The sequence below is a fragment of the Platichthys flesus genome, chromosome 21 (genome assembly GCF_949316205.1).
Source record: "Platichthys flesus chromosome 21, fPlaFle2.1, whole genome shotgun sequence".
NCBI lineage: Eukaryota > Metazoa > Chordata > Actinopteri > Pleuronectiformes > Pleuronectidae > Platichthys > Platichthys flesus.
The window spans coordinates 10,925,003-10,947,374 of NC_084965.1; the positions used below are offsets into that span (position 1 = coordinate 10,925,003).

The window sequence follows — 22,372 nt, forward strand, 5'->3', positions numbered from 1 at the left end:
TAAAACACATATACTTATTTATATTTTATGGAAAATATCAGCATATGTTTTTGATAGCTTAAACACACTGACTCAAAATCATACCAGACAACACAGGAACTAGAATCCACATCTTAAAAATGTTTCTCAAATACAAACACAAAAATGATTTCAAGACAAAAAGAAAGTGAGTTTTAAGGTTATTTATTCATCATTAAGGCACAGTAGTACATCAGTAACACAGTGCTGTGAACACACGTAACAGTGAGGAAGTCGTCATGGCTTCTCAGTGCGGGGCAGTAGTGTAGTTGAGGGCATACTGTTGTGTTTGGAGTTCATTTTATGTTTTGTCCAGTGAACACAAAGTGCCATTTGTGAGGACGGTTACATGAATTAGAAAATATTCCAAACATCAGGATGGCTACAAACTTTTCACATGCCATTAAAACCAGTTAAGTATGCCAACGAGTATCACCACATGCACCCTATTATATATGAGTTCCTTAACGGGGAACATGAGCTTATCGACAAAACATGTTAACGTGTGCCTCCTTGGACAGAAACATATTCCAGTATTGCCATTCTATTGACTATTCCCATTTATATATGGGAATCTTCCATCTATTGAGGATGTCACGATACAATAATCAACAGGTCAGCAGCGCATGAAAACCACCACTGAGACCTCCAACCCCTCCACAGAAGTGGAAGAGAAACATTGAAGTTAATTTCCACTCTATCGGTCAAACGCCTAATCAGCAAATCAGAATCAGACCCTTTTCAATTTCTTTGGTGACAAGGCAAACACACAAATCGCACACACACACAAAAAAATATACTATCTATAATATACTTTGTTAGATCTATCTCAATGCAGAAAATTGCACATCAGAGACACAAACAGGATTTCACAACTTTTCCCAGAAAATGTCACTATGAACACCCTGCTACAGCTGTTGTGCACAACAATAAGGTCACTTCAGTTTTAAGCATCCTGGTAAAAGCTACCAAAACAAAACAAAAAAAACACACCTGGATCTCTACCTCTGCACTGCAATCATTTTTGAAAAGGCACCACATGCGAAAACAATATAATACTCTTTCTTTGCATTGTTCTGACCACATTTATCATGATTACAGTCAGATGCGATGATTTAATTTAAAGTAAACATGGAATCGTTGCAATCACACAAATTGTGTTTCCTTGTTTGTGAGAGGCAGAGCTAAATGTCAACATGTTTATTATTATTCTTCCGGCCGTTCTGATTACATTGCAGAGCTGAGGGCACAAATTATTTGGCAGTAAGTGATGGTGAGAAATGTGCAGAGAGGTTCTCCAGTTTTAAAAAGTACAACAAACCTGTAACAGTCAACTCAGTTGTGTCCTGAAATGCACCTTCTCTAGAGATTATTTCAGATTCAGTCTTTCATTACTTTCGTCAGTCTGAGCATCAGTCTGGGGATTCTCAGTGGCAGTTTTGACATTTCGGATGACATTTCTGATTGTTGACGTTGCAGCGACATCCTCCACTGGTGTCTCCAGGACCCTTGGAACGAAACAGAATGAGAGTTGGAAAGATGATAAACACATTACGGTGGGAAAAAAAGGATTTAAAAGATTTTCAGTATTTCTTTTTAGAGAATTTGTCGATCAAGGTTAAAACATAAATCGTCTCCTTCATCTCTGAACAAGCCAAAAAAAGAAGCAAAGAAAAGATTCCTTACCTGCGGTCCCCAGCGGGGTCCTCTGGTTACCCAGCATATCTCAGTGTGACAGACAGTGCAGCGTAGCCAATCACATCCATCTCTCTTCTGCACTATGATGCCACACTGGGGACAGTGCATCGCCTCCCCTGACTGCACCAGAGTCTGTTTGTGAGACAAAGAGTGTAAGATGGAATAAGCTCTCTATCGACACCAGACTCCAAATCAGTGGAGGTAAATCTAAAAGGTACAACTTATATTTACAGCTAAACCTTTGATCAAAACCCATTATTACTTCAGGCTTGACATACTCTGTGACCGACATCCCTGGCTCAGTTTCAATGATTAAGTTATACCCAGTATTTACAGAATAATCAATGTTGCCATGTGAAAATGATGACTGTAAACTCCTCCTACACTTGCCCTGCATAACTTCTGTTATAATTTGGCAAGATATAAACAATTTGACTTTTACATATCTTAAAACTAAAACATCATTAAGTCTACTAATACTGTACAGAGATACACAGCTTAGACAAGTTCTCTCTCTCTTTTCACTTTCTCTCTAACAGCGTATGGAGCCAGCTTCCACTCAGTGAAGGTTGGGCAACACCAGATCACATCAGCTCATGGCCGAAGGCTACAGTTACTTCATCAGGTTACTGGCATTATGACAAAAGCCTAAAACAGCTCACCTTGAGTAGATGAGTCGTCCTCCTTGCAGCAGAGTCATTTATAGCCCGGGCTGCAAGATCATCCTGGTATTGTTTGCAGTTCATTCCCTCGTGGATTGCCTGTAGCAACATAGAAGGAAGAGCAGAAAATTAAAATGTGGTAGTGCTTGTTTTTATACAGTATAATAGATGTGCTGGATACTACAGATGTGATTCTTCTGGCGCTGATGAGGGGGGTATAACAACCCGAAAAGAACAATAACATAACGAAAAGTGCACTTAAAGACACAGGTCTGCTGCGACTTGACAAGAGCAGCATTTTAATAATAAAGAGGGAACAGTGAACCGTGTTGCACAGTATTTCATGAAACCTCAAAGACAGGAATCTGGATCTTTACTTTCAGGGTGAGAGAGTTGTCGAAATGTTGATATCCTGAAATATTCTCAACAGGTGGCATCTGCAGCTTTATCTCTACACATCCAACGTTCCCAAAGGCTCATCAATGGTGACACAATGTCAGTCGATTCAAACCACTGCTTGTACACTGACTACCAAGTAGCAGTGTCTGTTGGTGTCCTTGATTTCGTATCAATCCTGGTCGATCGAGAATCGTCCAAACACAAAGACAATTTCCTAGAAATGATGATTCGAAGTAAATAATCAAATTACTGTATGTATTTCTTACTTTACAAATCAGACAGTTGTGTTTCCCGCAGACAGGGCAGTGGAAGACATTGACCGTGTCCTCGTAGACACACCAGCCCCGACAGTCGGCGGTGGCACAGTGGTAGCTGCCCTCACATCGAGACTCTGCCACTGACAGGCCTCTCTGCAGCCAGCGCTCGTACTCCTCCGCTGGCACCAACTGTGACGCAGAGAGGTGAAGAAAATATACTATATATACAGAGTAAGAATGTTATTGGCAGTATATCCATGCTAAGAATTCATTCTATATATGTATCTATTTTGAGTTTATAAGTTATTTATGAATTAATACCTTTTTGTGTGTGTTTTTTCCAGCATGGAAGACTTCGGATATATGTGAGGCTGAGTGCTTTCACATATTGGCTATAATTTACGCACCCACACACACACTCAAATGCCTGAATTAATTAGTCCTGGTTGGATCACAGTTTATTGATAACAGTTAGCAACTGCGTCCGTAGAGAGCTGCACTCTGTACAGCCGGAGCTGCCTCTGCACCACAGCCGGAGCCGTTACAGTTCCGCCCACATGGAGAGAAGACCAACTCTGAAAACAGCAACAGAGCAGGAGCTCTGGCTTCTTGGCTGGAAGCGACAGTATTGAAAGGAGCTGTTTCTGCTAAATGAACACATAATATACAGTTTGATTTGGATACTCTGATGCTTTGGGATGCTAATGCTAAGATGCAGGTGCAGAATCTGGAGCTGGTGTAACTCACAGCTCTGATCTCCCTCTCCTGCAGGGAGCAGGCGCAGGAATACGTCTCATCTCTGTAGGGGCACGACACCTCGGGCTCCTCACTCAACATGATGACCGAGCGTAAACAGTCTCTGGATGAGCAGACACACGAGCACCAGCACAGAAAGGTTTGAATGATGGGAAAAGTCCAGGACACTCAGACGCTTACTCATCCTGCTATTAGAAGAAGCAGTTAAATCCACTTTTCCTGTTGCCATTTTGCTCCCTCCCTCGACAGGAGACCACCTTTACACCATCAATCTATTACACTTTACAAAACTTAAAACCAAAACAACTTAAGTTAAAACTTAAATGCAACATAAGTCAGTTTACCTGTGGTTCTCAATTCCAGTTATAAAAAAGCCTGCAAACATTAGAGCTTCCTCATTTTCACAGTGACTGCAAAGTGCCGACCGTTACACACAGAGGTGGGCGTGTCCTGATATGAGGCTGCTTGAATACAAAAGGTTTAGGAGAGATGGTTTTTATACAAAGTATTAAGAGGGAAGGTTTGTCTAGGCAAATACTCAATTCATGGAAAATGGTCTCAAGCCACTGGCTGTGGCCGAGGAAGAGACAAAAAAATTACGAAATCTGACTTTTTTTGCAGTTGGTTCTTTTTTAATGTAATGGTCTCATTCTTATTGGGGCTTTGGCAACAAACCATAACATAATGACCCAGCATGCACTTTTATCATCTACCTGTTCCTCTTTTTTTTTTTAAAGTTTTCTCTGATCCTCCTGATTCTTACCTGCAGAAGCAGTGAAGACACTCCCTCAGCAGGACGCCCTGTCCAGGCTGCAGGTCCACGTAGCAGATCCGACAGTCCACAGACTCCGGGTTCGGCACCAAATCTTGGTCGTCAATCATCATCAGACGAGCGAAATTCTCCCGGCGCTCCTGTTCCCTCGCCTGAGACAAGGAGCGGTGGTCATGGGAGGGTTAAAAGGTAAATTCCACAAATCATGTCCCTTGAGATTATTTATACGGGCATCCATCCAACAAAACACAAACACACGTGCTAAGTGCTGGCACGCTCATTCATGCAGACACAGACATTGTGTATAAGTACTTTATTATCTGTTTCACAGAGTATATACAATTTGACAGTGCAAAATTTTAAACTAGGGTTTTGCATTCAATTGACCTCATCACACAATTTGTTCATTAAAAAGCCACTGATGTCAAGAGTCAACCGCGACCATGATTAAAACCCAACTGGATGGTCAATACAAAGAAAAAAAGAAAAGAAGACTTTCAAAGTCTTATCATCAGGACATGATTGGTTATAATCAACATACAAGTTCATCATTATTGTTTATGTGATTGGTTTTAATATTTAAATTAATATTCAATACTGGTTTTCTTTTATCTTGTCAGTGTTTGCACATCTTTTCATAAAATGTGAAGTCACATCTTCTCATACAGTTTCTCTGCTGTAAGAGATCATGATCATACAAAATCGTGGAGTCGAGGCTGCACCTTCACTTGTGTTATTTATTTGGGCAACATTAGGTAGAAATAAGTCTGCACTGGGATAAGTGCATGTCTTGGCTTGGTAAGCTACATTCAACTTGAGAAAACTAACAACAGTACCATACGCTTTCAATTCAAACATATCTGCAGACGTGCATAGAGACAAGGGCTTGTGCATTCGATTTCTTGTGTCATCGGAAATTTAGTGCAGCCGAAACGGCGCTACACTTTCCGACTGTCAGCGAGTGTCGTGTGCCTGTGTCTCTGTGTGTTCAGTAGTCCTGGTCCAGGTTAAACAGGAGTGAGTTGTTTTGAGCCCCAGCGCTCCTCAGCACCTCTCTTCTCCCTTTCTCCTTCAAAAAAACAGAGACAAAAGAGAAGAGAGTCAACCTGAGAGAGCCTGAAAAGTTTCTATTTAAATTTCGGCTTTGAATCAATTCCATACTTCTTTTATCCTTATTAATTTTTAAGAAGTCGTCCAATTTTTCCCAGTATTATTCGACTAAATTTGCAAAAAAATCTAATTTTAAACTAAATCGAGGCATTTTTATTCAAAGTATACATGCGTGACACAATCTGTTGTTGCATGCATACAGTTGTATTATTGTATGCAGATGTCGGACGTACTGTGATGCATGTTACACTCTGCAGTTTGTATTTCCTACCTGCTGGTACTGTCTGATCGCCTCCTTCTCCTGCTGGATGCGCCGGAGTTCCAGGGGGTCCGGTCGATAACCCCCCGGGATGACGTAGTTCTCCGGCCGGTTGGTACTGCAGATCTCACAGCCCGGCCGAGTCGGTTTGTTAATGTAAGTGCAAGAGGGGCATGACCAGCCCTAACGAAAAAGAATAGGACTTTAATTTGTTGCTTTAAAATGTTTGTTGAACTTTGTCATTTATCTTTCGATACATTCTTTATAACAATAGCACAATGGCTGCTGCTGCTGTGTATTACCTTGGTGGAAGATGTGGATGCGGAGGGGCTCAGTGCTTCATTCAGTTGAGGCATCTCTAGGTTGATGATATCTTTGATTTCACTGATGTTTCCTCTTTCTGAAAAATGACAGAACAAGAAATCGGTTACATCTGAATGTGTGTGACCATTAGTTAGTGTGTGTATGTGTGACATAACCTTTGACACATGTACTACATTTAAGTGCAAAATAGGTCTAAACGACATAAAGCTAAACTGTAAAATGTAATACATTATTCTGAATGAATGCTTTTCCTTTGAGTGTCGTGTTGTATAGCTTCTCATTGTACTGTGGATCAATTTAAACTTCTAGTCATTAGAGGTGTGTGCAGACTGTTTTTTCAGAGAGGCCTTGACTCCAACAAGAGTTTGATGAATTAAAAGAAGATTAGAATAAACAAAAAATAAACCAGTGGGTTTAAATTTTTCATGAGCATTGACTGTGACGGGGAACAAATTACACTGTTCCAACCATTTGCTGTGCACCGGGTACATCAATCTAACCCACACATTCAAGCCATCACTTACCAGTGTTGCTGCTCGTATGGAGTCTCGGGGGCAGGGTAGTGTACGGCCTCCGGTCCTGAGATGAGGTGCCGTTAGTAGAGGTATGAGGGAGGGGCGGGGTGGGCAGCGGCAGTGATGGAGGGTTGAGGAGAAGGGCGCTCTCCTGATCCTGCTGCAGGACTTGGTGTGTCAAGTGGACGTAGCGGGCTGACAGGAGGTACAGGAAAGCCGTGTCACCGTCCTGACGAACGCCGTACGAGGCGAGAGAGCGCTGGTCGCTGCACAAGCACTGGCCGATCACCCAGCGCTGCACCCGCGGGTGGAAGCCGTACTCAAGAAACATCTGAGGAGGTATAGAACGAAAAGAAGCAAACAAGTGAGAGTGATAATTGAAGAGAGAAGTGTAAATAACTTGGGAACGAAATAGAGAAAAAGTTTGAAAGAGGCTGACCTGCTGTTTCAGTGCTGCAGTCGTCATATGAGGGAAAACTTTCACAGTGACACAACAGGACGAGGAAGAATCTTCAGCTACAACAGCCAAACTGCTCAAATAAAATAAAAAACAAGCCATCAGACCAAATCTATGACAATTTCTTCTAAAATACTGCTAAAATCACAAATAACAATCAAGGTCCTACTTGATTTCAGAGTCTTCATAGTCTCGGGCAAAGGGCTGGATCTTGAGAGCAGTGTGCTTCTGTGCGAGTGTGACAGCGATGAGAGAGGCAGACTGCATGTCACCTGCTTCTATGGCTCGGGTCAGGTCTATGCAGGTTTCCTCTACAGATGGATAAATGCATACATGCACGGGGAAACACAGACAAGCCTACACAGGTGAACATAGGTTGATGGAAAGAGGATGTTTCCATTCCGCCACAGAGCCACTATGGAGCTAACAATGATTCAATGAGTGAATAAAATGAGTGACCGAATGAGTGAATTAGTTACATCGCATCTAAAGAAGTAAATCACATCATGGTTTATATTAATCAGGGAGATGTTCTGTGTACACACCTGTGCGTTGCAAGGCCAATGTGTTGTGACGTTGGAGATCCTCCAGGGGGCGCTGTGGGCCATTATCTTGAGGAGCAACTGCTAATGAAAAATGTTGAAAACCAGAAGTTTAAAGGAAAAATAGAACAAAAAGGCCAAGAGTAAAACACTCAGATAGACTGTGTAAAAAGATGGATGACATGACTGCTCCCAAAAGTGAAGCTGGACTGTCTTCATTGTCAAAGACAAGTACTTCTCTGGAGCAAGATGGCAGCCTTGAGTTATTTTGGCTTCATGTCTGAATAGTGGAAGGAAATGGTCGATCTTTATCCATCTCTGAAATCTTAAAATATCTTTTCTACGCAGGAATGGTAAATTTTATTTGTTGCATTTCATCAGAAGCGACAGTTCCTAGTAGATTTCGTACTATCTTCTGAACTAATCTCATCTCATCTATTTATGAGATCTAATACAGAGTACTAAAGAGTTAAGTTTGAAGGAAACTAAAGTGAGAGCTACTCTCACTCTCGTCACTTACAAAGGGAAATGAGATCAGCTGAAAGAAAACCTTAAGTCTTGTGCTGTAGGGCTAATTTGTCCATTTCACTGTCACTTCCACATCCTCATGTTGGTTTGAATGTTTAACAGAGAACCACTGCACTTCTCAGACAGGAAATAATCTTGTTACTGCATTTAATTCTTTACATAATAACTTTAATATGATGCTCCCAGACTGGGAAAGGAAGTATAGGTAAATACAGTATACAACTTAATGTATGTATAATATATTTATAATATATATAAATATGAGTTTTTTCTCAGCTCTTTAAGGCCAGTTAATCTGTAAAGGGAGATTAAACATCAACTTTGTTAAAACAAATAAGGGCCCAGGTTTCATTACCATACTTTTAGTTTTTCACTTTCTATTATCATTCTTTTCTTTTACCTTACTGCTTTGTAGGGCTGAACGATTTGGGAAAATAATCTAATTGCGATTTTTTCCCCAAGATATTGCGATTTAATATGCGATTTTTTTATTTTATCCTCTTTCCCCCCCAAAAAAAACATAATGAATGATTTAAATATGACCAACACAATATTAGATACATTTACTGTACAATATTCTTTTTTTGTACAGTAAAGTTAAGTTTTTTTATAAACCCGTGTGCAACATTTACCATCTTGAGAATTTTTTTTAATTATAGGTGTCTTACTCTCCCAAGTCAGTAACATTTTTCAGTGTTGGGAAGAATACTTTCAAAACTTATTACGTTACGGAATACAAAATACATGCCCAAAAATGTAATCTTTAAAGTATTCCGTTACATTAAACAATCTGAGTAACGTATTCTGAATACTTGGATTACTTCCACATTGAATTGCATTTAATAAGTGTAGGAATGCGGCGTTGTTATAGTCAGTGGAGCAGCAGCAGTTTAAGCTCTGTGTCCGCGGATGCCGCGGGCCAGCTGGATGCGCTGGAAGGGCAGCTTGCGGATCAGCAGCTCCGTAGATCCCCGTTCATGTCCGGGTGGTCATGCAGCTGTATGGAGGCGCCGGGCCTCAGCAGGAACACCCCCATGCTGAACACCTCCGTCTCGCAGATGTGCATGTAGGTGACCCCGGAGCTCGGCTTGCTTTTCCGGGGAGTGATTTTCAGGTCTGCCACCCGCAACCCGGTCACCGGCGAGATGAGCTCGCTCTGTGTGTCCGACACGGCGGCCGAAGACTTAAGGACCCTGTAGGTGATGCAGGCCTGCTTCGCTATCTTCTGGATCAGAGGAGTTTTGTGGTCCCGCGGCATTCTTGCTGCGGGTGAGGACAGCAGCCCAGAGCCCTACTCTCTTTCGAACGTTTTAGTTGCGCACGTTGCGATTAGAAAATCCCGTTTTATCATACCGCGATTTTATCGATAATGCAATTAATCGTTCAGCCCTACTGCTTCGACACACATGAAAGTGTGAGAAATACAATAAAAAAAAAAAACGGTATTAAAAAAATCTATCTAAAGTAAAAATATGGGGCTTGCTTACAGTTGTTGAAAAAGTCACTACTGACGTGACCAATCATTGTGTCCAGGCCAGTGAAAAGCTCCTCTGTTCAAATAAATATGTGACTGAACAGTGTGATACAACAACCTTGTTTCACAAAAACTGAGGTCACTGCAGGACAAATTAAATACGACACTTGAAAATACACAAGTGTCCAACAATATTTTAAAGTGGGTTGACATGAATACATGATGGTTCTGCAAGGAATCATATAAGTTTCTCCATCTTTCTTCTGTGACTGCTATCGAACAGAAATGTAAGTGAGTCACTTTAATTTTTTGAAAATGTATTTAAAGAAAAACTAAAAATATCCCAGTCAGAATTCAGACCCTTTACTTTGTTGAATTTTCTAGGGCAAGCGATTACTTCCTCTGTGCATTGTATTAAAACACACAAATGGTCAGAATGTGCCTATTAAAATAGCTATAGTATTTCTAGTAGCTTATAATCGCACATATCCCTAATTTAACCAAGTGGGTCCATCACTCGTGGACTCCTATCAAGGATTTAAGGTTCAGTCTGTAAGATTTAGATGAAAGGGATCTAGTGGTAGAAATTAGTGTGTTTCATCTAAATTTGACCTCAGAATTGGCCCTTTATTTTTAATTACATAACATTTACATTGGGAGCAGGTCCTCTCTATAGAGGCAGCCTCACAACTCTCAATGCAGGAGAAACCCTGGTGAAGGAAATGTGAATACTTCATGAACAAAATGTCGGTACTGACCTCTATGTGCTTCTCTCAGTGATGACAGAACAACAGTAGCCCACTCATTGGCCTCCTGCTCACAGCGGAAGTTGAAGCTGATGCGGTCATGTGGCGGCGCAGTCAAATGCAGCTCGTGGCACTTTGGTGACTTCACTTCGTAGTTTACGGTTCTCAAATCAAACTCAGCGACGGTCTGGAGCAAAAGGGAACAGAGAGTGAGAGGGAACAGTGACGGCTGTCTAAATAAGGAACATGCATGTATGTGGTGAGGAACAGAGGGAGCCACGGGGGGGCCACAGGTCCTTTTAGGTGGGTTAATACAGCCCTGGTGAGAAGACTATAAACTAGGTTTTGTTTTGTTCCACCATATTTTTAATACAATAATAAAGAACTTTAATTGTTTGGCACTTTACTTCACACGATTACAACGTGCTTTACAGAGAAGAAGAACCACAACAACAATAAAACCACGATACAAATAACTGTACTTATAGTAATCTACTACATTTCAGTAAACAACAACAAGCCCAGCCCCTGTGGACTCACCACACTCCGGCCAGTCTCGCTGCTGTCTTGCAGCGACAGGCGGAATTCCCCGGATTTCCCCGGGTCCATGCTGAGCTGCAGGCGGAGTGACTCGTCGCCTGCTCCGGGGAGACACAGCGGCCGAATGCCGGAGTGGCACACCGACACCCGCACCGAGATGAGGACGGTGTGGCAGCCGGGCTGTGACGGCGAGGCCCCATGCTGAGCGGGGAGGGCGGCGGACTGGTCCGGCGGTGAGAAGCCGGGGGTGTGAGTCCACCCGCCCGAACTCAGCGACATGCCGTCCTCACACGCATGTAGAAAACAAACACACGCACGGAGGGTCCCCTCGGTTGTTTATGTGTCGTCCCACACGGTTTCCTGTGGTTGGTTTTACTCCATTTCCCGAAACACTTCCTACATAGTGTCTCTCTCTGGACGTTCACCAGCTTCACTGTCAACAGGAAGCCAGTGAACGTGACAACTGACGCATCTTCAAAATAAATTGCAGGAGCGTTCACTTCTCTGCACTTCCGCTTTCGTCAAAGATCCGCCTCACGAATAGCTTTATTTGACGTCCACGCATCAGCAACAATAACATCCTCCTTACATGGATATGATACTTGTCTCATGTCAAGGTTGTGAAGTCTGCTAATCTTCAGTGGTGATGGAACTTTATTGCTCTTTCGGGTCCCCTGGAAACATATCAGTTGCAGTTTGCACAATTTGCGGCACCTGCGCACGTGTTGTGACTTTTTGCAGCGCACGTGTCGTCAAATTAGTTTTCTTGATTTGCACGTGTTTATTAGTCTGTTTACATGTGTTTTCTGGATTTTCACGTGTTCTTTCTGTTGCATGCGTTTTCTAGATGTAAGTGTTATAATATTGTATACGAGAAATCAATCATGTGGTGTGATATGATGTAAGATTGGTTACAATATACGTTTATGGAACAAGTGGATTCAATCTTGCCTTGTTAATTAGTCTTTGATTGGACACACTCCATCACTTCCTACAGGGACATCTAGTGGCATAACTAGAACGAACAGCAGCACTAGTCTCTAAAAGTTGTTATTCTCAATGTGGGCGTCATTTCTGGGGGGGTCGCCAAGTTGTCGTGGAGAATTTTTTTTAATAAATTTATATATATATATATATAAAAAAATTATAGAGCCTGTACCAGACGAATATGTGCGTATTTGCGTATTGTATGTGCACACTTTTGACCACAAAGGGGCAGCAAGGCATCTCATATAGAAACACTTCCTCCCATCTCCCCTTACACTGAATTTAATATTATGAGAACTTATTTTTATAAATAAAACTATCTAGTAGTGCAGTCTGATAAATGCGTAGAAATATGTGAGAGCTCCAGAAAAAGCATCAGACATCATAGTGGAACAAATTAACATGTGACAATTTAGAAATAAAAAAATCTTTCAGCACTCTCCAACCCCAGCTCTCAGATAGTGTTAGAAGAGATGTGATGGGTTGAGGTTTCATAAATTGTCCGTAGGAGTGGTTGACTTATGTCCAACCCATGTGATATTCATGTGGTAATCCAACAAATATTTACGAGCAGTTGCATCTTTGAGGATCATCTATATAATTCCTTGTTCCTTATTGGATGTTGATACTATTGTTGACTCCGTGCACATATTCACCATCCTCATGAACCTTTTCTATCAAAGAGAAGCGTTTGGTGTCATGAAATGTTAATTATTGAGGAACTCATAAAAACTCTATCCAGATGTTTTTTGTTCTGAATGAAAACCTCATCAGGAAATTCCTTCAATGAAACTGACAGATTTTTTTTTTTTTTAGTAGAGAGGGTTAACCAAATATAATCAATGAATGTCCCGGCCCACACACCGTGTAGGTCACGACTTTGGAGGCAGTTAACAAAATATACTGTAGCGCAAAAGGGCTAATGATTTAAGTCACGGAGCTAAACTGTTAATCATTGTGCAAGCAGGGGTTTCACAATCAATACCCACAATTCTCAGAGCTCTCACAAAGTCAAGGGAATCTCCTCCTGTTGCTGAAGATATACCTTCACTTGCCTCCTCGCTTGTGATGTCACGATCCTTCAAAGATTTTACACAGGACGTGTAACGAAGCAGGAAGTCTGGCAAGAGCCACATGCTGTGCCTCCACTCACAGAGACACAGATGACACGGGCGAGATGAAGCCATTCAATCAGACGCTGATGAGAACATGAAGAGGCCATGCTGTCAGATAAAAAACATCTCTGTAGATTTGTGAATAAAACCAACAGTCACATGACGTCTGGGTTTTCAGCTCAGCACCAAACAAAACCAGGAATAAACTTTATTTTTAAACCTAGATCCAATCTCCTTTATTATTTATGGTTGTTTCCACGTTGTGGTGAGATTACACCCCCTCGGGTACTTATCATCTCATTATTGCAGCCAGGCAAACTGTGTTGTACAATCTGATCACAGTCTATGACAAATTGTTTGTGAGGAGAACTAAAGTGCTGCCCCAGGATGGAGATCGCCACCTGCAACGGGTAAACGAAGAGTGGATGAGATATGCACATATTTTAGAGTTCTTGTAAGAACCATAGGCAAGTTCTAGGCGGTTGATTGATTGCAGATGCTGGCGACAATAGCATGAATGAGAGTTTATGCATTATATAATGAAAGGAATGATTTGATCGGGACAACTTTGGAAAATTCTCTGAAATGTCTGTAAAATAGAAAATTCTTATCACTATGTACAACTGTGAAAAGTTGTAGGACCTGCTCCAAAACCCAAAGATTTTCAAATTACACTTATAAAAGTAACAATAATCACAGTTTAGCTCAGTTTAGCTTTAACAATTTCTGATATAACTTTTAAATACCAGAAAATATCATGTTAATTTATAATTCAGCTCTACATCTCCTGCAGAATTTATTTATTTGCCCTCGTAAGGGGAACTACCCTTTTCCCCCCCAGTATGAATTCGAATTAAGTCCCTCAATAAACATGTTTTGACCTTTACACTTTTAGTTGTTGGGCCCAAAGGCGACAATGAGTGTCTGAAATCCTTCTCATCCTAACATCTCACTTGTGAGTCATTGCTGTCTCCTCTCCGCACAGGTACCGTGACATGTGACATTTATAACTTCCACCTCCTTCCTCAGTCTGTTTTATGCCGTGCGTTTTTCTGTCACTGACTGTTCCAGCTATATTGTATTTCAGTTTAGTGCTAGGTGCTGCTTTTATGTCATAAACGTGTCCTGTGAGATTTGAAGAGAAAAAGTGAAAGTAGATGCAATCACCAGTGAGCGTTCAAAACATACACATTGTTTAAATAATTTACCACAGGTGGCCTCAGATCTTTTGTTGCTATTTTATTCACAAGAACATCTTTTAAGGAAGACAAAGTGTACCAACAGATATTAATATTGGTAGTACATATATTATGTACATATTGTACATAGTGATAAGGTAGTACATATATTATGTACTACCAGTATTAATATTTTATTTTTCATTGTATTTCTTTATAAATTTTCTAGCAATGAGACGTTTTTTCATTATATATAAATATTTCCCAAATGTGACGTTTCATGCCAAACTTCATTTATTTATTATAAGAACAAAATGTTTAGTTTCTTTCTTCCTTACATTATGTCTTTTTAGTCCCTATAGCCTTTCCAGTTCTTTTTCTTTGTTTTCCAACCATGAGATCATTTTTGATTACGCATGAAAATGTTCCAAAATGTAAGGTTTTATCTATTTTAAGGTCCAAAAGAAAAATGTTTCAGCTGACAGTGTGTCCAAGAACACGCTGAGGTGTTTTTTCTTTTGCAGTAGCTGATTGGGTGCTGGCTGGTCCCTTTGTAATCAAGCGGAATGATGAAAGACTCATCACAAACCACCCACCAGAGTCATTGTCTGACAGACCCACTTCAGTCGCTGGGTCTCCCCATGCTCACTAATTCAAAGTCGTCCGTGTGTCATTGACTCCCTGATGGACTACTCTGCTACGTGACGGACATCAGGAAAACTCCAAAAAGCAGCCGTCCTCTGTCAGAGGGGTGAGGGGGGGTTAAGGAGTGGGAGGATGCGAGGAGGCGAGGAGGCGAGGAGGAGGAGGAGGAGGAGGTGGGTGATGCATCCTGTAGGTCTGGGATGACTGTGTGTGACTGACGTTCTTGATTCATCATCCAACAACCTCATGGGCAGCAAGGATATATAAGCTGGATCACACCTGCTCAACAATAACCCCTGGAGACCTCCGCCACCTAACCTCAGCCTGTTACCAAAGTCCAGGGTAAGATGATGCTGCTCAGAGATTATGCAATATATTTATATCATTTATACATGTTTACCTTCTAGGCTACATCAAGTTGGGAATTTGATGATTGTTTTATGATATTTAGACACTTCAGGTGGATTTTTAAGAATTATATCTATGTGGCTACATCATCTGTGTGCTGTTCACGAATAATATATAATATTGATAAGCTGTTAAATTGCTAGTGATGCTTCTTTTGGGACTTATAATGACAAGTATAAGTATTGGTAGTTCATTAAGTCTTTTTTTTATGATTGGTGTTGATAATTTATCATGTATGATATTGATAACCTACACTATATGAGCCTAGTATTTCTAATGGGACTTATAATGAAAAATATGAGTTCAAAATGTTTATGATAGTGCATTCAGTTTTGTATTTAAATTATTATTTGGCTATACTTAGATACTTTTAGTGGATTTCGAACAATTATAAGTACGAGACTATATCATTAAGGGGCTGTGTACTTGTAATTCAATATTGATTACTGTAGAATAGCCAATGATATTTCTTTTGGGACTTATAGTTTCTATTCGGCCTAACAGTACATTAAGTATATCATGATGTAAAGATACTTCAGTTTCAGTTGTAACAATTACAACAGTGACTACATTATTAAATGGTATTTTATTTCTTTTGGGACTGATGAACTGATAATGATGAATATCAGTTCATAATCATTATGATGTGTTTTTCTAAATAATATTTAAATATGATATGAGTTTAGCAATGAGGCTTAAATGAATACATCAAACTCCAGGTTTTTCTTCATCCCTTATGAATAACAGTCTCTGTATTTCAGTTTTTCTCTGATATTCAAAATTTGATTCATAATAATCTGACCTATCCTAAAGACATTTTAAATTCTAATTATACCTTTTTAGCTTTTTCCAGGTTTTCTTCTTGTTTTGACTTACCTCTAATAGCTTTATTTCTTACCAATGTCCCTCCGTCCTCTCTCAGTGCCTTCAGCGACTCCACAGCATGCTGCCTGGGAGAGCGGCTAATGTCCGGCACTGTATCCTGACGAGCCGCTGGCTGCCCGCGGTCCTGGCACTGCTCCTCCTCCTCTCCTCCAGCCTCAGCGGCGCTCACAGCACCACGGTGGAGCACGACTTCCACATCGTTCACAATGTGGACAACAGAAGTAAGACCTGGAATTTGTTTTTTATGTCTTTCCATGTCTATTCCTATCATTTTTCAAATGAATTAACTGACTGATATTCATTCTACTATTAAACTTTCCAACTGAGACACTGGTTTTCAAAAGCCTGTCTTAATCTCAAGGGATCATTGACTGTATTTGAATATTAATAGACTTGAGATGCTCTTCGTCTTATTTGTCTCAATTCATAAAATCTTTGTAGTTATTGGGATTATATATAAGAGTAAATGCTTTTTTAATATACTATTTTCTTTATAATCGTTTTCTCTTGAATACACAATTTATAATCTTTCAAGAGTAGTTATGAACCAAATTGTTGGAATTATTTAAAATAAATATTGCAATAAATATGACAATAATGTTCTAGTAATCATTGGGATCCCCTTTATTCTCATTCAAATGAATATTTTCCATATGGAGTCATTTGAGGCATCAGAATCTTTGTAAAAACCAATGCTAAAAGTGTCCATATGTTTGACTAAGAAATGTTTCATGCCATCATTTATTTTTAGTAGCCTGCTACAAAATAAACCGACCATCATAATATCATTGTGTTTGTGGTAGTCATTTTGGTCTTTTCATTATACTTGAATGCTTGCTTTGATATATAATGATGACCGTACTTGTGTCTGTGTGATCCAGGTCCAGAGATAGACCCGTTCTGGTACGTAGGGCGCGGGGTGAGACCCATCGGCCGATTCGGGAAGAGGCACAGCGGCGGGATGCAGCCGGTGCTCAGGACGCTGGAGCTGCTCCTCAACAGCCTCAGAAACAGGGAGAACCTGGAGAAAGCACTGGACGGAGAAGACAGGGATTGGCTACCATGACAGCGTGTGTCCCCCCCCCCCCTTCAAATCATAAACTCTATGTTTATTTTGATTTAAGTTACTGACTCTGTATTTGTCTCTGGTGTCTTTTCTGGGGCCTTGGTTGACATTAAATCCCTCTTCAAATCTTTTTGTACATAAACATGTATTCTATATTGTTTAATAAATAGGAATGTTGTGATTATATGTGTGATCTTCCTGGATTTGCTGGTGCACAACAAACATCTTCTTTCAAAAGAAGCTTTAGGTTTGCAAATTGTATTCATTTCATGGACACTTTTTCTCAGTGTACTGTGGCACGTAGAGAATCTGTATCTTTTGCACATTTATAGTTTCCCCAACGTAATAATTGCAACAAACGATTGCACGTAAAAATGGAGCCGTGCACAGTAAACCTCTTCATGGCCTTTCAAACTGTATTAAACATGAATAACAGTAGTTTTATCTTTATCTGTGTGAATCTCTTTCTTTGTGAGTATCTGGGGCACAGTTAGAAAATGTGATGTCCTGTGTGTATCCAGCCTCGTATACGCATCAGTCCCTTGCGCAAGACACTACAGTTAGGTCAGCTATGAATGAGCAATACACACATTACTCTATATCATATACATCTTTTCACACATATACATATATTAACAAATTCTAAATTGAGAAAAAACATCCAGCCAGACTCCTCAACAAATCTACTCCAAAACCATATTACTCAGATTATAGTTTCTCTTCATTGGCTTCCAGTAAAATTCTGAATTTGTTTGAAGATTTTATCACTGACTTTCAAGGCCCATTCATTCTAAGCTTGCACCTCAGTACATTTCAGATCTTTTGTCCTAACCTGAGGTCCTCAGTGAAGTTCCTATTGTCCAACCCACAGTCCTGAGGACCAGAGGTGGCCGTGCCTTCATGCCCCCACTCTGAAGAGCAACCTCCCTGAGGTGTGCTATCTCCTAGTTCTGTTTTCACAAACTATTTTAAACGGTTTAGCTTTAACCCATGTCCAGATTAAAGTTACAGTAAATTAGAATGAAGCTGAGTGGAACTGAACTGGGTACTTAGTTTCTGCTGTTCCTGTAGGTCCTGTGAAGCAGCTGTGGTGGAAAGAAATTCAAACACAGGAGGCTGAAGACACAAATAGAAAATAGAACTGGTGCAACATCAGTAAAGGTGCTACAGGCAGATTATTTTACTTAATTGAAACATATTAACTCCTGGACCGTATTTACACTAACAGGAAATAAAGCAGCCTGGATTAAACCAGATGAATTTACTGTTTGTGCGATGGATTCATCAGAAATGACTTCATCATGTTGTGTCTTTGACTGAAAAGCTTCCTCCTTCAGTCTGAAGCTTCAGGTAAAGATCCGGTGAAACTCTGGATGACTGGAAGAAAAACCTTCCATTCAAACAGACTGCACATTGTTGCGGTTTTACCTCACGGTTGAATCTTAAATCTAACCCTCCGCTGGCTTGGTCCATGCAGCCATGTCTTCGAAAGCACATTCGGCAGAAGGTCTGTCCACAATTAAAATGTTCAGCACTTTGTGAATTTTCTTTATTTTTATACAGATTTTCAAGCCGTTTGGTTGGTTACAAAAGTCAGATGTGTATTTATGTAACTTCTATAATATTTTAGATGAACGTACTCTAAGCAATTTGGATCTAAGTACACTATTTTTTCTTATAACATGTAAAATGGCTGCTGGTGTGTAATTCCCTGTATAATTTTGGAAATAAATGAAATGACTTAAATACTAAAATAAAAATATGAATACAGTGTAGCATATGTTCAGTGTCTGGAAGGCTTCATCATGCTCTGGACTCTCTCACACTGACAGTGAAATATTAAAGATCTGCTTCTTTGGTAATATATATATATATATATATATATATATATATATATTTGCACTTGACAAATGTTTATCGCCCCCCTACCCCCAACAATGAGCTGAAGGCTATCCTGAGCGTGGATGCGCGGCTTGCTTCTTCTCTTGTAGTTTGTCTTGTCATCTTCAGGTCACGAGCTGCAGAAAAAGACGCAGAACAAAATGAATACTACGAAAGAAAGCATGCACAGAGGAATCTATGCGACGCAGCGAAACGGAACCTGAGAGATTGTGAGAAGACGTTTTCTTCAGTCTATCAAATTGCTATTTCTTATCTAGTTTTGCCTGCCTCCATTGTATCAAAGGTGGATGTACATGGGTTGGTTTTTCACCACCCCAAATTTGAATCTTATGCTGCCTTGTCTCATCTGCCGAGATTAATTCCTACTGGAGACTCGAGTTGAACCTTTCTATGTTCAACAAAGTTTTGTTGTCGCGCATCATATTGGGAGGCCTCCCAGCAGGGGAATTTATCCCACCCCTGCAAAGCATTATGACACTAGCCTGCGACTGGCTCTGTCGCTCTTTTTTGCTGTGTAATTGGTGATGCAGGGACATTATTGGACAGTTTCCTTCATATATGGAATTGTCTTCACTCAGTATGTAGGGGACAGAATAGAAGCGCGTTTGAGTTCTTTGGGAGGAAGTAAGCCTGGCAGAGAGACAACTCGTAACTTAGATAATGACTTATCTTAAGTGAATCAGGGTGACAGCCAATTCTAAGAGGTTCTCCTCAGTTACACATTATTTAAGCTAATGCATCATACTGTAGGCTGAATTCTAGCAGTCTTGTTATAGGGCATTGTCCTATAGTAGAAACAGGATTTGGGCTTTGATGGGAAGGCTGTAGACTTTTGTTAAAGCGATTTATTGTGACAGAAGTGTGAAGGGGAAGTATTAAATACATTGGTTTCCATTTTGGTAGCATGACTTTTTGATTCACTTCTTATTTTTACCTTTGTAGGGTTGACAAACCTTCTTCTTTAAAGTGTTTAATCTGCTCTTTTTGTTTTGTCTTTAGTTACATTTCCACACTAGTGCGTCCCTGTGCCCAAAACAAGGAGCCACCCACGGGGATGATTTTACTGGATTTTCTGTCTGACCTGCATTTTTGATGATGGGGCCACATCGGAACCTGCTACATACGCATCTTTTCAACTTCAGCTCACTTGACTTTGCATGGAAACAATCTCACTTCTTTGCCCCCACATCTCAGTATTTCTTCGTGTGGCTTTTCAACATTCGCTGTTGCCATCACACCTGCAGAAGGAGTGTTTTCTTAATTTAGCATGACTGTTTTCACATGATGGGTCAGATGTCTGTAGACCACTGACAAAGCAAACAACTTGAAATGCTAGTTCCTAATTTACCCCAAGGTTACAACAGACTAATTTATTTACAAGTCAGTCTAATAATTATAATTCTGACATGGTTACTTGTCTTCACTATAGTAAGGATTTAATGAGTTGTATTTCCTTAACATGTGTCACAGGTTAAACCTGAAGGCCGTAGGACTGCTGGTACCTGACCTCACTTCCAAAGGGAACAAGTTGGCTACAAAGTTTAACATGGACTTTGCCACCTTAATCCAAAGACTTGATCCATCAGACTCTGAAAAACTGTCACAACCAGAGACTGAAGAATGCATGCACATGACAAACTACAACATGATGCACCACATTGACACAACACACCACAAAATATCACAAGACCCTATAGGGCATAAAGCATTCCAACACAATGCAATTAAGAGACTGATATTGGGTATATTGTTGCGGTTTCCATGTCATATTTGTTGTATTGAAAACCTGAATTTTATCACTTTTTGGTCAAGACATTTTCGTGCTTTTTCTCAACTTGGTGGTTCTTTCCATCTTCAAAGTATAGAATCAAGTGTTTAAGACATGTTCAGACATTTACCTTTTTTAATTTTTTTTTTTACAAGAACTCATCCCATTATAATATGTTAAAGCTATGGCTGCTGTTGGAATTATTATTTTGACAAATCACAAAAGTTCAGATTTGCTTTAGTTCATTCCTGGGAGAGTCTGGGTGATAGGGTATTTTTCCTTTACCCTCCAGAATATGGAGTGAACAAGATCTGACCTGGACTTAAAAAATAAATAACATGTCTATAACCAGAATCCATTATTGAAGGAAGAACTGAAATGTGGATACTTAATTATTTTATGCTCCTGTCTAAGGTTAGGAGCACAACAAAACTTGTGCAGATCACACTGTTCAATTTATTCAAACGTATCTTTGTTTATAATGCAAGTTTACTTTTTAACTGAAGTTTCTATTTTTAATATCCCCTTTGTTAATGGGATTCTTATTTGACCTTAAGTCTGCATGTTAATGGTGTGTTAAGGTTGTCTACTGAAGTTTCTTTTGACATGAATATTTACAATGTAATATAATGTTTATATTTAAAAAATGTATATTTATTGGATCTTCTTACTCTGTGCTGTGAAATGTGCAATTGCATTGTGACCATATTTGAATTTTGAGCGACATTTCTCAGTTTAGTATAATAGTATGCATAATCTTAAATTGTACCCACACTCCACTAAAGACTTGTTTTCTGGGCTTAAGATTTAAACCTATCTTCGTGAATGAATGTCCTGAGATCCATTGTGTGGTTGTCTCTTGTGGTTTGAAACTGATGATCAAATTATCACCTGCACCTCATTGTACTTAAACTCTGTGCTCTGCAGACAGATGTGAAAATATTCACTTCAATGTAAAATGTGGATGAGAAGGCAAATAAACATAACATTTTGGACCTTCCTTTGGTTTTTAACGTTGTCACATGCTCTGGATCAACTGATGTAAATTCGGACATTGCTTAAATTTAACGTCAAGCTTTTATATTTGTGTACTTGTACATCTCTGTTTACAATTAATGTGTATATATATGTCTGTTGCTTGGGGAGGGGGAGGCACAGCCTGTCGTCAGGAAGCTGGAGCTGCTCCTCAACACCATCTGAAACGAGGAGAACCTCTTAAGTGCTGGACGGAGAAGACAGGGATTGGTTACCATGGCAGCGTGACTTTAAAACAAATCTTGATCAATGTTTCTCTGTATTTTCTCTCTGGTGTCTGTTCTGAGACGACGTGAACTCCCTCGTCAAAACTATTCGTACATAAA

General features: G+C 40.0%; 2 protein-coding genes across 5 annotated transcripts; one reads left to right on the plus strand and one right to left on the minus strand.

The window, feature by feature from the left end:
• Positions 1-167: 167 nt before the first annotated feature.
• On the minus strand, positions 168-11,525 carry shrprbck1r (sharpin and rbck1 related). Of its 4 annotated transcripts, none has more exons than XM_062379447.1 (14): positions 11,058-11,525; positions 10,530-10,704; positions 7,773-7,850; positions 7,397-7,538; positions 7,210-7,300; positions 6,780-7,101; positions 6,234-6,331; positions 5,944-6,114; positions 4,554-4,714; positions 3,782-3,893; positions 3,044-3,223; positions 2,379-2,477; positions 1,705-1,848; positions 168-1,526 (listed from the first exon to the last, which is right to left on the minus strand). In XM_062379447.1, exons 1-14 carry the CDS (start codon positions 11,334-11,336, stop codon positions 1,446-1,448), a joined length of 2,133 nt encoding a protein of 710 aa, XP_062235431.1. In that variant the 5' UTR covers positions 11,337-11,525; the 3' UTR covers positions 168-1,445. The 4 variants fall into 4 exon arrangements, with proteins under 4 accessions (XP_062235431.1, XP_062235429.1, XP_062235432.1 ...); XM_062379445.1 differs by having other exon boundaries at positions 7,773-7,853; XM_062379448.1 differs by lacking the exon at positions 11,058-11,525 and having other exon boundaries at positions 7,397-7,584; positions 7,773-7,853; positions 10,530-10,671.
• A 3,673-nt stretch (positions 11,526-15,198) lies between these two features.
• Positions 15,199-17,733, plus strand: prlh2 (prolactin releasing hormone 2). Its single transcript, XM_062379853.1, has 3 exons — positions 15,199-15,324; positions 16,313-16,496; positions 17,157-17,733. Exons 2-3 carry the CDS (start codon positions 16,334-16,336, stop codon positions 17,339-17,341), a joined length of 348 nt encoding a protein of 115 aa, XP_062235837.1. The 5' UTR covers positions 15,199-15,324; positions 16,313-16,333; the 3' UTR covers positions 17,342-17,733.
• Positions 17,734-22,372: the final 4,639 nt, after the last annotated feature.

What these genes read in the sequence shown, in the direction of transcription:
- shrprbck1r (XM_062379445.1), bottom strand. Translation starts at nt 11,336, where the DNA reads ATGTCGCTGAGTTCGGGCGGGTGGACTCACACCCCCGGCTTCTCACCG. An exon ending in ATTGGCCTTGCAACGCACAG is followed by an intron (nt 7,539 to 7,772) that starts GTGTGTACACAG and finishes ATCCATCTGTAG; the next exon opens with AGGAAACCTGCATAGACCTG. An exon ending in GACCCCGCTGGGGACCGCAG is followed by an intron (nt 1,527 to 1,704) that starts GTAAGGAATCTT and finishes TTTCGTTCCAAG; the next exon opens with GGTCCTGGAGACACCAGTGG.
- prlh2 (XM_062379853.1), top strand. Translation starts at nt 16,334, where the DNA reads ATGCTGCCTGGGAGAGCGGCTAATGTCCGGCACTGTATCCTGACGAGC. An exon ending in TCACAATGTGGACAACAGAA is followed by an intron (nt 16,497 to 17,156) that starts GTAAGACCTGGA and finishes TGTGTGATCCAG; the next exon opens with GTCCAGAGATAGACCCGTTC.